The sequence below is a fragment of the Nomascus leucogenys genome, chromosome 15 (assembly GCF_006542625.1).
Source record: "Nomascus leucogenys isolate Asia chromosome 15, Asia_NLE_v1, whole genome shotgun sequence".
Taxonomy (NCBI): Eukaryota; Metazoa; Chordata; class Mammalia; order Primates; family Hylobatidae; genus Nomascus; species Nomascus leucogenys.
In genome coordinates this window covers 96062110-96077871 of record NC_044395.1, presented here as the reverse complement: position 1 = coordinate 96077871, position 15762 = coordinate 96062110, and the positions used below count along the sequence as shown (strand labels likewise).

General features: G+C 40.5%; 1 protein-coding gene across 1 annotated transcript in view; it reads right to left on the bottom strand.

Annotated features, from left to right (window-relative positions):
* Positions 1–1004: 1004 nt before the first annotated feature.
* TRIM44 (tripartite motif containing 44) overlaps positions 1005–15762 on the bottom strand; it is a 142663-nt gene continuing 127905 nt past the window's right edge. Inside the window, exon 5 of the mRNA XM_003254429.3 lies at positions 1005–5713. Within this exon, the coding sequence (XP_003254477.1) occupies positions 5686–5713 (28 nt within the window). The 3' untranslated portion in view covers positions 1005–5685. The remainder of the gene's footprint in view (positions 5714–15762) is intronic.

The window sequence follows — 15762 nt, the reverse complement described above, 5'->3', positions numbered from 1 at the left end:
CTCATTCTATTTCTTCATCAGTTACATGCAAATACGTATTTCTAAAGTTTCACAAAACAAAGATTTTGTTGGCCTAACTGTAATTTGCTCTAAAAGACATTTTTTTCTAGAAAATATAGCAAAAATTACAATTTGACCTTCCTTCTAGTTCATCCAAATTCTAAAACTTTAATGTTATTTATGTTTATTGCGGCACTATTCACAATAGCAAAGAGTTGGAACCAACCCACATGTCCAACAACGATAGACTGGATTAAGAAAATGTGGCACATATACACCATGGAATACTACGCAGCCATAAAAAATGATGAGTTCATGTCCTTTGTAGCGACATGGATGAAACTGGAAAACATCATTCTCAGTAGACTATCGCAAGGACAAAAAACCAAACACTGCATGTTCTCACTCATAGGTGGGAATTGAACAATGGGAACTCATGGACACGGGAAGGGGAACATCACACTCCAGGGACTGTTGTAGGGTGGGGGGAGGGGGGAGGGGGGAGGGACAGCATTAGGAGATATACCTAATGCTAAATGACGAGTTAATGAGTGCAGCAAAACAACATGGCACATGGATACATATGTAACAAACCTGCACATTGTGCACATGTACCCTAAAACCTAAAGTATAATAATTAAAAAAAAAAAAGAATGACTTGTAAACAAGTAAAGCAATGCATATAACCAAAAAAAAAAAAACATAATTTGGCACCAAGTATTCTTTGGGTTATAATCTAAGTTGCTCATAAAATTTAATCTAGGCCTGGATCATTTTACTTTGAGGAGAAAACTTATCACTAAATAATAATGATCTTAAGTCTGTTCTTTTGCCACTCCCCAGAGCTCTCTCCTAAGGCACTCTGGAAAAGTCAGGAGTAAACTGGACTCTCACATCTAGTAACCAAAACACCATCATCTCCAGCATTACCACAATGAAGTATGCAGATCGTCATAAATATTTACACCTTGCAGGGTCCTTTGTGCACAACTCTGAGAGACAAATGGCATTTCGGGTAATAGTTTATTGATTTCCAAATGCACAGGGGCACCAAGTCCGAACATCCTGGGATAGCAGTAAATCTCTCTTACAAAATAATTTACAGTATGAAAATGATATACTGAAACATTAACTCAAACGTGTAATTCCCTTGAAAGATTCAGTGTTCCCTTGTTTAATGTAAAGGGTGGAAGGGGAAGATTCCTAAGGAGGGAATGTGACTGTGCACAGGAAAATAGGCAGAGGACAATGGATTCATTGGTTCTCCCCATTCATGCAGTGTGGCCTGTCACTGTAGAAAGACTGGTCAGGTTTAACCCTCATTGAGTATTAATCTGCTGTCCCCTCAAAGTCATATCAAGCCCAGTATGGGCTCCGTGGCTTTTTTTTCACCAATGTATCCATAAGTGTCTTCACTTATTTTCATCTTTCTGCTCTGACCCTTGTTCTGCTGTTTCTGGTATGTTCTCAGTTCCAAATGATACTATCTTATCTTACCAGGCAGGCCTCCAGAAGCAAGAACCGCCTGAGTCTTATGGTTTCTGGAATGGGATGGGGTAGGGGGCTTCATAAGCACTGCTGGATAAAGGCAATAATAATGAGACTGAAGTCTCCCCTATGGGCCTTCTTTTTCTCTTAGGGCTGGGCTGGACTCAATCCATAATGAAATTTTTTTAAACATAAAAATCTGATGTGATCAGCACACAGTAAACATGCAGTTAATTTTCTTATTGGGAAGCATGTATTGCACAGCCATTATATGAATGCGCAATGTCAGGAATGGCAAGAGAATATTTTCTACTTGGGGAGAGAGGACTTCCTAGACCCTGCCACTACTACAAGGTCATGAATTCTGCATTTGTGCCCTCAGGTCTAACTGGAGTAGTTAGACCCTCAGGTCACCAAAATGGCTGGGCATCCAAGTTTCTCATCTTATTAGACATCCTGGACGAGGGCTGGAGTGCAATTTCCTTCAGGGCTGTCACTTTGACTCAGTGCCTTAGGAGCTAATGACCTTTGCTAGGGAATTGCTCTTCTTGTAAGCAAGTACCTAAGCCCCAACTATATGGCGACATTGTAATTAGGGCTGACAGAAATCTTTGAAGTAGTACGCAAGATAATGAAGGGGCTGCTTTGAGTTTTCCTTCGTTCTCAAATATTGTGTGTGTGTGTAGACATGTATGTATGTATATACATATACACACATATCACACTTGTCATTTATATATAGGTACACACTCCCCCGACACACACACACACAAACCAGGAATCAGTAAGAGAGTCCAGATTCACTGGACTTTGAATTGCCACATCCTCACAGAGCACACTGGCGGCTAAGTTTACTAAAATATGAAGATTTCCTTTTCTACAGCAGTGAAGCTTCAGACATTTTCAAATAAAGTTGAGTAGAGAGCAGAACACCCTTCACTTTTACTACTGCTGCAAAATTCTATACCTTTGAAGGCCAAGAAACACCTTATTTATGGAAGATGGCATGAAAAAGGAAATGTTCTCCCAACTCCTGGGGGTGGGCTCAAGTCAGCAATGTGTACTTAGAGCATCTGCTGAAGGGGAGAAATAAGGCTACCTCAAGCCATTTCTGAGCCCTAACTATAACTGTGAAATGTCATTTTAAAAAGATTCATAAACTGGGATGGTCAGCACACAGTGGGAAAACCTGAAGTCTTTTTATCCTTCTGTTTTTAGGTGGACCATGGTGTGTGGTACAAAGTGCCTGTCCACAGAATTAGGGGGAGCTGGGTTCAAGATTTGGCTTGAGTATTTCCTAGCTGTACAACTTGAAGCAAATGACTCTTCCACTCCCCATCTGTTTTATTATCTAAGAGACAGTTCAGGGCCTGGCTCATAGTTGTTCCTTAATACAAGCTATTTCCCTTCTTGGGCTGTCAGAGCCGAGACTCCAAGCACTTCTTGGGACTGTCCTGGATTTAATGATATCAAATCAAAGTCCCTCTCAGCATCCAGAAATTCAACATTTGAAAGGTAGCCAGAAATTGCTATGAGTATCCGACTGATTCTGGAAACATTCATTACCTGCCTCCCTTGGTGACTTCTCTTTAGGGGTTTCAGCAAACCCTGGAACCTGCAGCCAGGCAAGACACAATTCTGAGCTCTCTAACTTTTACTGACCTGGCAGGAGGGAAGCCTCATCATGCTGGGGCTTAAGGCCAAGCAGCACGCTCCAGCTCTAGGGGAAGGTAGTGCCACTGCAGGAAGTATCCTAGTTCTTACATTGATAAATGCTGCCGGCAGGAACTTAGGAGCCTGGGCAAAAGCTGCTGCACTGTGTTTAATGCTTCCCTGGTTAAAGTTTTATCGGGTGCTGAAGACAGCAGGAGTCTATAAAGCAAATCTGAAACGCTTTCTAAGTAAAAGCAAAAGTGCTTTCCTTGAGGATCACAGAGATATGGTAAGTTACTGAGAAGGTTGGCACATATTTTTATATTTCCATTTATACCCACTGCATAAATGCTTGAATTTCCCAAATACTGATTCAAAGTAATAACATATGATCAGATATGGAGAACCAATGAGCTGTCCACTGCTAATATAAGGCCACTATTTGGAGATCAAACAATGATTACTGGGGAAAGACAATACAAGCTTCCAAATCCTAAAATCTTTTTAATCTTCTGATACTTAAATTTTTTCGAGAGTGGCCACTGGTCCTTCTTTTAGGGTAGTTTGGTTGGATATGATTGGAGATTGTAATTAATGGTAAGCCAAATTCTCCAGTCTTTGCAGAGATAGATAAAGTACCAAAATTGTCCTAGTCATTTCTTGGCCATCAGTTTGAGAGAAAAACGCCTTTTTTTTTTTTTCACATCTCAAACTCCTCTCAGCCCCAATATCCTGGCATCTTTAGTGAGTGAGGACAATCCTAATCTAGAAGCATATATGCCTGGGAGCTTCCTGGCCTCAAAGGAATAAATCATTTCACAGCATTCACAGGACTGAAAAATAATATAAATAGGACTCCTACAGTAAACAAGTATTGTTTCTGTTTTAAAACCATCCTGCAAGCATAACAATCAGCTGGCCCTAAAGCCTGTAATAGGTACACAGGTCACAGGCAGACAGGCAGGCAGGAAAAGGGATTTCCCCCAGTGCAGGCTCCTTTGGTTCTGCCTCAGAGGCACTAGAAGTCTAGACCCTGGGTTAACAGCAACCCAGAGTCTGCTTGGATATGGTTCTAGTTGTATGCTTCATAAGTGAACACCAAAATACCATAAAGGTAGCGGAGAGTGAACACATAACCCACTTGCAAATAAGAATTACCTTGCAAGATTCCTATTTTTCTTAACAGTCTATGTGTATGAACATTTTATTCTATAATATAACTTTTATATAAAAATAGGTCATCTCGTGACTCTAAACCATTTGGTAAGTAAAACTGATGCTTCAAGAAGATGCAGGTTTTTAAGTTTGCAGTTTTACATTCCCCTAGTACATCCCTCCTTACTCGGGAGCACAAAGCTTGGTTGTAAGAAATTGTGATTTGGGAGTAGAGAAAAGCAAGGAAGTCCAACCTCAGGTGTGTCTCTGTTACTAAGAGGAGAGTGAGATCCAGGGTGTGGGAGATGATCTGAAGGTCTATGGATGGGGAGTGCCACAGGAAGAAGGGTTCTGGTCAGAGTTAAAGGAGGATATATCTATATGCTGGGAGATGAGCTGAATTCAGAACACATGGAGTGGGAACAATTCTCCCCATACTGCATTTAAGCCAAATTAGGCTAAAATGGGGGTGGGATTAGCAAAAACCTACAATGTAAATTCCCATTTGGTAATATACATTCCAGCCCTTCACGTTGTGACAAGCCCATAAAACCTGCAGAATTCACCCAAATAATTCTGGTTCTATTAGATCCTTTACTGAATATTTTGGAAATTCAAGCAATTTGAATTCAGAAATACTGATTTCAACTTTTAATCAGATTTCTTTGGTCCTTTTTTTTCCCCCTAAGGTCATTTCCGTTCCACCTCTTCAATCACTTTTTTCATTTCCACAGCACTGAATTATGAATCTCAAGTCCTGGATAACTTCATATACTAAAAATATCTTTTCCTAATCTTTAACTCTTTCTCTAACACCTTTTTCCAGTCATCCATCTTAATTCGTGGCACCACATTTTCACAAATGTAGAACTGGACTTTTAGTGACTGTCCACATGAGTCAATTTGGCCCTACCTTGCTCTCATTTATTTCATGCTTCAATATGAACAAAATTGGGTTTTTGTTAATAGGCAGGGAGGAAACTCTGACTTCCCTTCAAGATTATTCCAGATCCTTCCTAACAAAGCGATACTGTTTGGTAATACAATATTATGGGGGCTGAAATACAATACTATGGGGGCTGGCTTTCCTGAGTAAGTTCAAAGCAGCCATTGAGGGATTACCTGAAGGACCCTTCTTAATTGCTCCTGGTGGATCAAAGGGGCTCTTTTCCTTGACCTACCACAACCAGAGGATGAGAAGCACACAGTCAGTAAGCATAAAACTGGTCATCCCTTGGAGAGAGATGTGCCTGCTGTGGATCTGGGGACACATCTGGTGGAAGTACATTTGTTGCTGAGCAGCTTTCACAGAAATCAGAAGCCGTTACATACACGCTGTCACATACACACAAGGGAAGGGGATGATTTTCCACTGGGGGTAGCAAGCCTTCATGTGTCCTCTTCTTCACTGGCACCACTACAAAGGAAAAGGAGAACCAGGTGAGTTAAGACATCACAAGAAGGGAGGCAGCCTAGTCTACTGGTTGATAGCACAGACTTTATGTCAGACATACATGGATTTAAGTCTTAACTACCATGACTGAGCACTGTGGCCAAAGGCAAGTTACTTCGTTTCTCTAAATTCTGATTTCTTTATCTGGCCAAAGGGGGAATGATGATAAAACTTACTTTCTTGAGTTACTAGAGGATTAAATAAGAGAATACATATAAAATGCACAGTATCTGGTATACGGTAAGTGAGCAGCTATTTAAAGGAGCAGGTGAGAGTCATAATTCTTTTAAACTTAACTGACAAAATAAATTGCTGGTAAAAATCAGGTGTATGATTTCCTCTAAGCCTTAAGCCATCTGTTGTTAGGAAAGAAAAAACAAGGAGAAGCTACTATCATCTGCACTCTTTTTTTAATTATTATTTTTTTTTATTATTATACTTTAGGTTTTAGGGTACATGTGCACAATGTGCAGGTTTGTTACATATGTATCCATGTGCCATGTTGTTTTGCTGCACCCATTAACTCGTCATTTAGCATTAGGTATCTCTCCTAATGCTGTCCCTCCCCCCTCCCCCCACCCCACAACAGTCCCTGGAGTGTGATGTTCCCCTTCCCGTGTCCATGAGTTCCCATTGTTCAATTCCCACCTATGAGTGAGAACATGCAGTGTTTGGTTTTTTGTCCTTGTGATAGTTTACTGAGAATGATGTTTTCCAGTTTCATCCATGTCCCTACAAAGGACATGAACTCATCATTTTTTATGGCTGCATAGTATTCCATGGTGTATATGTGCCACATTTTCTTAATCCAGTCTATCGTTGTTGGACATGTGGGTTGGTTCCAACTCTTTGCTATTGTGAATAGTGCTGCAATAAACATACGTGTGCATGTGTCTTTATAGCAGCATGATTTATAGTCCTTTGGGTATATACCCAGTAATGGGATGGCTGGGTCAAATGGTATTTCTAGTTCTACATCCCTGAGGAATCGCCACCCTGACTTCCACAATGGTTGAACTAGTTTACAGTCCCACCAACAGTGTAAAAGTGTTCCTATTTCTCCACATCCTCTCCAGCACCTGTTGTTTCCTGACTTTTTAATGATGGCCATTCTAACTGGTATAAGATGGTATCTGACTGTGGTTTTGATTTGCATTTCTCTGATGGCCAGTGATGATGAGCATTTTTTCATGTGTTTTTTGGCTGCATAAATGTCTTCTTTTGAGAAGTGTCTGTTCATGTCCTTTGCCCACTTTTTGATGGGGTTTTTTTTTTCTTGTAAATTTGTTTGAGTTCATTGTAGATTCTGGATATTAGCCCTTTGTCAGATGAGTAGGTTGCAAAAATTCTCTCCCATTCTGTAGGTTGCCTGTTCACTCTGATGGTAGTTTCTTTTGCTGTGCAGAAGCTCTTTAGTTTAATTAGATCCCATTTGTCAATTTTGGCTTTTGTTGCCATTGCTTTTTGTGTTTTAGACATGAAGTCCTTGCCCATGCCTATGTCCTGAATGGTATTGCCTAGGTTTTCTTCTAGGGTTTTAATGGTTTTAGGTCTAACATTTAAGTATTTAATCCATCTTGAATTAATTTTTGTATAAGGTGTAAGGAAGGGATCCAGTTTCAGCTTTCTACATATGGCTAGCCAGTTTTCTCAGCACCATTTATTAAATAGGGAATCCTTTCCCCATTTCTTGTTTTTGTCAGGTTTGTCAAAGATCAGATAGTTGTAGATATGCAGCATTATTTCTGAGGGCTCTGTTCTGTTCCATTGATCTGTGTCTCTGTTGTGGTACCAGTACCATGCTGTTTTGGTTACTGTAGCCTTGTAGTATAGTTTGAAGTCAGGTAGCATGATGCCTCCAGCTTTGTTCTTTTGGCTTAGGATTGACTTGGCAATGCGGGCTCTTTTTTGGTTCCATATGAACTTTAAAGTAGTTTTTTCCAATTCTGTGAAGAAAGTCATCTGCACTCTCAATGGCACTCTGCACTTGGAAAAAATCCAAGATTTCAACTCATGCCATAGGGACATACACCACCTGGTCAGAGAAGGTACTCTACTAAGTAGGACTCCCTGGTGATTCTCTATCTTATGTCTCTCATAGGCCTTATCACATTACATAATTTATTTGTTTACGATTTACTCTTCTCTCTACCCATGACTAGAGCATATAAGAATAGCAATACTATTTATTAACTATGTATATCTAGCACTAGCACTGGGCTGGGCACGTGGAGGTGCTCAATAAATGTTTTTAAAATGGAAGTGAAATACAAACAACAGGAAGAAAGGGAGGGAGGGATGGACACAGGTGAAGTGACTGGTCAGTCATTACTGCCCTGGCCAGGTTATTCCAGACGTTAGTGATGTTTCAGTGGTCAAATAGTTGTCAAGCCGCAAAGGCATGGCTAGTACCTCAGCTGCTCAGAGTTACAGCCCCTCTGGCTTGGACCTGGGAGAGAACACTGTTGGTACAGGGACTGGGGCAAGGAGAAGGCAGAGCCTGAAAATGCAGGAATGAGCACACTCAGAAAGGCAAAAGTAGCAAACTTGCCTAGTTTCTCCCCATCCACTTCTATAGGTCACTGTCCTTAAAATAGTAACAAGAGCCAACTTGATCAAGTGCTTACTGTGGACCGGGGCACTGAATTACGTGTTACTCACCCATTCTTCCTATTATGTAGAGGCTATTATTATCCCCCGTTTTCCAGAAGAAAAAAGTGAAGCTCTGAAAGATGTAAAATCCTAGGGTCACATAGTAAGATCTGTGTCCTTAAAACTCAAGGTTTAGTTTCAGTTGGATAAAGTCTGAAGTGGTCAAGCTGGTGGAGAAGGAAAAGGCCTGTAGAACATCAGCTCCCAGCTATTACCTACAAATTTTTCGTCTCACAAGGGATTATCTATGTCTATATAAAACCTGTGCTCTTTTGCATCCATTTGGGAAAGACTTTAAGGGAAAATATCCTAGGCAGCAAATTTCCAGAACTTCCACTAATGGCAGAAACATTTCAAGAAACAGGTCCTGCAAGTTAAGTGTATGATAGGAGCCAAAAGAACCAACTCAATAATCTTCACCATTCCAAACTCTGCCCTGTTTCCACTCCCCTTTCCTGCTGGTTATACAATCATGGGATGAAGGGTGCATGCCGGAAAAGCTGGACAGTGGGCTGTCATTAAGGAGCAGTATTTAATGGCATCTGTCCCAAAGGGAACAAAGGGTCTTTTATGAAAGCTTCTCACCAGAATTAAGGCAGAGCTGGAATGGCACCATATTCTCCCCCTTGGTATTATATCCAAAGCAAGCTCTCATTGTTCTCTTGTCAGTTTTATTTCAAATATGAGGGCAGCATGGTGACTCTGCCCTAAGCTACAGTTCGCTTTTTAGCATTCTTAATGTGAGACACATAGTTTAAACGTTCATGGACCTAATGAAATTGTATACAGAATTTTATCTGTGTGTTCCTTTGTCTGAGGGAAGACATACTTTTCATCATATTTTCAAAGAAGTCAACAACTCTTACCAAATTATAAATAAATTCTTTTCGGTTGCCCGGTTCTTTACTATAATACTTGGAGAGTGGCTTGGGGAAAAGGTCTGAAGTCTGAACTGATAAAATCTTTTCTCGTTAACCTAAAAGAGACATGTTCTTGGGCCTGAAATTTATCTCACAGTTTAAAACACGAGATCTTAGGATACTGGCATATCATTTATTGATTACTTCATTTGCTAAATATTTGTTGACTGTCAACCATGTGTAAGTCATGATGCTAGGCACAATAATGAATAAGAGGAACACAGGAGTTGCCCTCTAGGACTTTAAAGCCTAGTAGGTGAGATACAGGCTCAGGGGAGGGAGGGAGAACCTTTTTTTTTTTCTTCCCAGAACAGCATCTTCAAAGAAAGCATCTTATTTTTGTAATAACCCACTTCTCACAATAATGAAAAAGAAAAGGGATCATAACTGAATCTGTAACACAGAGCTTTGCTCAGCTTGTATGTCGTCTCTCCTGGAGGGTTCAACAATATAATTAGTGTGAGGCATCATCTCCTCTCTTGAATGTTCTTGCTTCACTTTGTACATAAACTTTGTATATAAGCTCATCTATGTTCATGAGATTATCTCATTTTATTTATTTATTTATTTTTGAGATGGAATCTTGCTCTGTCACCCAGGCTGGAGTGCATCGGTGCAATCTTCGCTCACTGTAATCTCCGCCTCCCGGGTTCAAGCGATTCTCCTGCCTCAGCCTCCTGAGTAGCTGCGATTACAGGCGCATGCCACCATGCCCAGCTAATTTTTGTATTTTTAGTAGGGATGGAGTTTCACCACATTGGCCTTGAACTCCTGACCTTGTGATCCGCCTGCCCCAGTCTCCCAAAGTGCTGGGATTACAGGCATGAGCCACCATGCCTGACTGTTCATGAGATTTTTATCTTAGTCTATAAAAGTCTTCACTTTCTGCAAGGGAAGTAATACAGCCTTCTACCTCAGCCACTTATCACGCTCCTCTGAAACACCTACCAGTCATACTTAGACTTACAACTGGAGTTGTAACTCAGAGGTTAATGGCTGTTTCTTTTTTCTTTTTTTTTTTTTTTTTTTTTTTTTTTTTTTTTTTTAATAAACTAAGGGTGTTAGGCAGACAGCACATTCTATAGCAGGTACTTACCAATGAGAGAGGCAGCATTACATAATTACTTTGATGTCACCAGACTGAACTAGGTTCAAATCCCTGTTATGAACTAATAAACTGTGGGATCTTAAGTAAGTCACTAACCTCTCTTAATCTCAGTTTCCTCATCGAAATGCTATCTTCCAGGGTTACTGTGAAAGTTTTATGTATTTTATGCAATACAAATGTTTTGTATTTTATGCAATAAAAAATGTTACCCTTCTTCCTCAACCCACCTTCCTTCTTATCCTGAATAAAAACCTGCCTCCTCCTGCCTTTCCCTCAAATGTTCCTAGTTCTGGCAGCTGAAACATTACATTCCAGAACAAGAGTGTTCCTATCCCCAAATACCCTTTAAATATCTGGAGAGCAACAGTATACTGCTTTGCTCACTTGGAGAGTTTTTTAAATGACAACCCAGACCTAATGAAAAATAGGTACTAACTTGAAAGGCTGAGTATCACTTTGACCCTTCTAGGTGGCAGGTCTTGAGAAAAGTCATGCCTGCCAAACACTGGGGAGAACAAATACGGAGTGAAGGTTAGTTAACTGGCCTTAGCTCAGTCACTGATCTAGTTTGAGGGTACTGCTGTATCTAAAAGTGGTGGCCTTAAAACTGGGGTATGGATACCCTTGTGGTATGTAATTACTTTCCAGGAAGTATTTGGGCCTGGGTTGTTTTAAGAAAATTAATGTCCAAATCCTTAACTTCCATATGTACTGCTTCCTAAAACTTACCTTCTCAGAAACATGCCTATGCTCTGTAAGGTTCTTGTTTCAGCCACTCCCACTTTCCAGATCACCATACTCCTACACTTCTGCAGAAATGCTACTCTCACTCACCCTTCTGAATCTTAGCATGTAACAATTTTAGAATGTCTCCCTTAGAGGAGTCCTATGAGAGAACCGCAAGCAATAGTAAAGGAGACAATCTCTTTTTTCATTCAGGCAGGAAACTCTTGGCAAGGCTGTGTGTTTTATCTATCTATCTATCTATCTATCGATCGATCGATCTAACACTTCAAATTCAAAAGTGAGATGGTTATCATGAGGTGTGTGCTAATGTTTATTTGTATTGAAAAAAATGAAATCGGACTTAATCTGACAGAAAGCAAGTCTGATTTGGCTGGATGGTTTGACCACCAGAACTGGCTTTGCCAATTAGATTATATAGTGCACCTTGCTTGTAAATTTAATAAGCTAAATTAACAGTGCCAAAGTTTTGACAAAAATATATATAAAAACTCATATAAACTACACAACATGTCAGCGATCACACCCTTAGCAACTATTTACACTTGATACTATGATTTCAGGAATTAAATTAATTTAAAAACGGGCAAAAAGGCACATACTTTTAAAATTTCTTTTAGGGGATGTAAAACAAAAAAGTTTAGCTAAAGGAACTGGGAGCTCCTAAATTCTGACCAAGAGGATGGTGTGAAATTTAACACTTTCTTGGTTGTGGGTAGGGGTTGGGGTGACAGAATGAGACTAAGGCATTCCAGTCAGCAGAATGCTGTATCCCTTCTCTGAGTTGGACTCACTGTCTGATGTGGTGCCTGTGAAACTGAAATGTCAGAGGCATTCCATAAGCTCCACATTCAGACCCTAAACACCTGCTGATAAAATGATTATATTTTACCATAATCATTTTACAGTGTTCCACTGTCTGACAATTTTTTAGTTAGGCTGTATACATAGGCAGCTCAGCTTTTTGGCTTCTGTCCCCAGAGCTTTAGGGGCATAAAGGGGGAAGTTAATAAATCAGGTAGCAGGCATTCTGACTTTGCAAGTTTAATAGTTTCTTTTCCTAAGCATATAGTACAACTTAATGTGACTTGGCATCACTCATGTCTTCTGAGTTCTTGGTTATTTATTAACTGATTACTGCTGTAAAAGGATTATTTAACTCAGGAGGATGGAGAAATTAAGAGGTATTGACAAAGGGACGAAGGCTAGAGTCAGCTGAAATTCAAAAAGATAGATAGATTTAATATTCTCAAAAAATTACATGCCTGGGCATTGTACAAGGAGCCAATTGGGAAGTCTCACACTTTCAGTATCTGAGGAAGTGGTTGCCTAGTTGCAGTAAATATGCGATCAGCACTGCTGGGGAGACGGACTAAACACTCGGATCCAGGAACCTTTCTTTACTAGACAGAGCAGAGTTGCCTTCTTTGTCCCCTCTGTCCCACACTCACCTGCCCCAACAGCCTGAGCTGAAAATAAGGAGGTTACTGTGCTTTAAGGGATCTGAACTTTACAAAATAAAGTAAAATGTCCTTGGTCTATTTTGGGCTAACCGAGGAAAACATGATGAAAATACCAGAGTTCTAGTCCTGGTTCTGCTGTGTGACTCTAGGACCTAAGTATCCTTATCTGGGAAATTAGGATGCCTTGCATTTTAAGCAAAATTTAGGAAAACTCCAAACCAGACAAAAACTAAGAAAGCTTCCCTCCAACATATAGACTTGCTGAGCTAATTAATTTGCTCTCATTCACACAGCTGTCTCTCTTTGCTTCCTGTGCCCCTCTGTATCCCGTCACCACAATCTGAAGGATGGCCTAAATGTTCCAAGTCCTTTCTTTCACCTCTTTTTCTGGCTGGGCCCAAATACTGGGTTGATGCCCGGTACTGAGAGGTGAAGCCAGCTGCACTTCCTGGGTTGAGTGGGAACTTGGAGAACTTTTCTGTGTCTAGCTAAAGGATTGTAAATGCACCAATCAATGCTTTGTGCCTAGCTAAACGATTGTAAACACACCAATCAGCGCTCTGTGTCTAGCTAAAGGATTGTAAGCACACCAATCAGCAGGATGTGGGTGGGGCCAAATAAGGGAATAAAAGCTGGCCACCTGAGCCAGCAGAGGCAACCCGCTCGGGTCCCCTTCCACAGCATGGAAGCTTTGTTCTTTTGCTCTTCATAATAAATCTTGCTGCTGCTCACTCTTTGGGTCCATACCACCTTTAAGAGCTGTAACACTCGCCGTGAAGGTCCGTGGCTTCATTCTTGAAGTCAGCGAGACCACAAACCCACTGGAAGGAAGAAACTCCGGACACATCTGAACATCTGAAGGAACAAACTCCGGACATACCACCTTTAAGGGCTGTAACACTCACCAAGAAGGTCCACGGCTTCATTCTTGAAGTCAGCGAGATCAAGAACCCACTGGAAGGAATAAATTCCAGACACAGTACTGCCTGATCATTACCTAGTGCAGACCCAAGAGTAAGCTCTGCCATGAGCAAAAGTCCCATGATTCTTTATTTCATCATGGGTCTTAAAAAAAGTTTGACTTGGTTCTAGCCTCACTGCAATTCCTTCTCAAACCACAAGGAGAAGCGCTCTTCTCTCTCTAGTTCACGTTCTATTTTATCCTATGAGCCTTCTCTCTTTCAGTAATGGGCATTATTCACAGAGGGCTTACTTAATGTTCCACAAACTGTGCTAAGAAATCTATACACATAAACTCACCAATAGCTTCTGGTATTATCTCCATTCTACAGATGGGAAAAATGAGGCCCAGAGAGGCTGCAAGACCTGCTTAAGGTACACGACTTGTAAATAATAGAACTAGGTTAAGCAATCAGACTCTAGAACCCCCAGAAATGAACTGAACTTAGGTAAGAGATGAGCCTGTCTTTTCTGATCCTTAGTTACCCAGCTGGTAAGTAGCAGCCATTTAAGTTTTCTGAGGCAAAATGTTTTCATCTGAAAAAATGGGATATTAACACCTACCATGAAGAGATGGAAGATACAAGCAAGTGCTTTTTTAAGATGAAAAAATGCCAGAGATGAGTAGGATTACTATAGAAGAAGAAGAAATACAGACTTGAGTTTGTCTCAGCCCTTACAACTGACTCTGTCTCTCCAGACCTATTTAGGGACCTCTGAGAGAGCCTTGGGTCTCCAGCATGACCTCAGGCCCACACTCTGACCACAGTGCCAAGTTTGAATTGATCTCCATGTACCTTGCAGCCTATTTACTGTTTTTATAGGTGGCTACCTTTCTTGCACTTGGCAGAACCTGTGTGGGGATGGCCTACTTCTATGGAAGATTAAAAGGAGCCAGCAGGCCTGCCCAGGCAGTGCCCTGCAATAGGGAGGTGACTGAACGCAAGTAACAGGCAGGCTCGTAGCCTGCCAGTGTCCCATCTGCTCTCAGAATTCCCTTCTTTAGGACTGAGTCCTTTACTGCTGCTGGATTTATAATAGAATCATTTACAGCCTTATTTTTTTAATTCAAAGAGTAACATTTTCTTTTTTGTTGCTTTTTACTTTCTAGAAAACAAGTATTGGTTCCATAAAAAAATTCCATTATGTTACCACCACGGATAATCACCATTATCACAGTGAAATATATTTCCCCATACACCTTCTATACATATATAAAAATAAGTATCTTTTATAAAATCAGCTCATACTTGACAGTCTCCTTCACAGTCTGCTTTTTCCACTCAGCTATCAATCATAAATATCATATCAAGAAATATATTTCTATAAGATTATGATCATGATTGATTTGTATGGATTTATCATACCTAATATTGGGCATTTAAATTATTTCTACCTTTTCAGTATTACCCACATCTCTGTGACACACATGATTGTGGATGAATCATCCTTAGTTATTTCCAAAGAAAAATTCCCAGGAGTTTCCTCCTGGGTCCAAAGGCATGTTTGCATTTGTTTTATAAGCTTTAATTTTTAGAACAGCTTTAGATTTACCAAAAAATTGCAAAGATAGTACAGAGGATTCCCATACTTAGTCTCCCCTACAATGAACATCTTACATTAGCATGGTATATTCGTTGCCAATGAACTATGAAAGGAAAATAAATCTCGCGACCCCAAAATCACTAAGCCAAAGGGAAAAGTCAAGCTGGGAACCGCGATCCACAAACTTGTCCCCCATTCTGTTCCTAAATGGCTACAAAGATAAAAAAGCTACATATCTCCCTCACAAAGGACAGACAACACTCAAAGTCATCCCTCTGCTCACGTGAGACAAATGCATATCCAATTGCTTCCTTTGATTCGGTGGAAAGCTAATCAGAAACTCAAAAGAATGCAACCATTTGTCCTTTATCTACTTATGACCTGGAAGCCCCCCTCCCCACTTCGAGTTGTCCTGCCTTTCTGGACCGAACCAATGTATATCTTACATATACTGATTGATGTCTCATGTCTCCCTAAAATGTATAAAACCAAGCTGCGCCCCGACCACCTTGGGGACATGTCATCAGGACCTTCTGAGGCTGTGTCATGGGTGTGTCTTTAACCATGGCAAAATAAACTTTTTAAATTGACTGAGACCTGTCTCAGATATTTGAGGTTCAC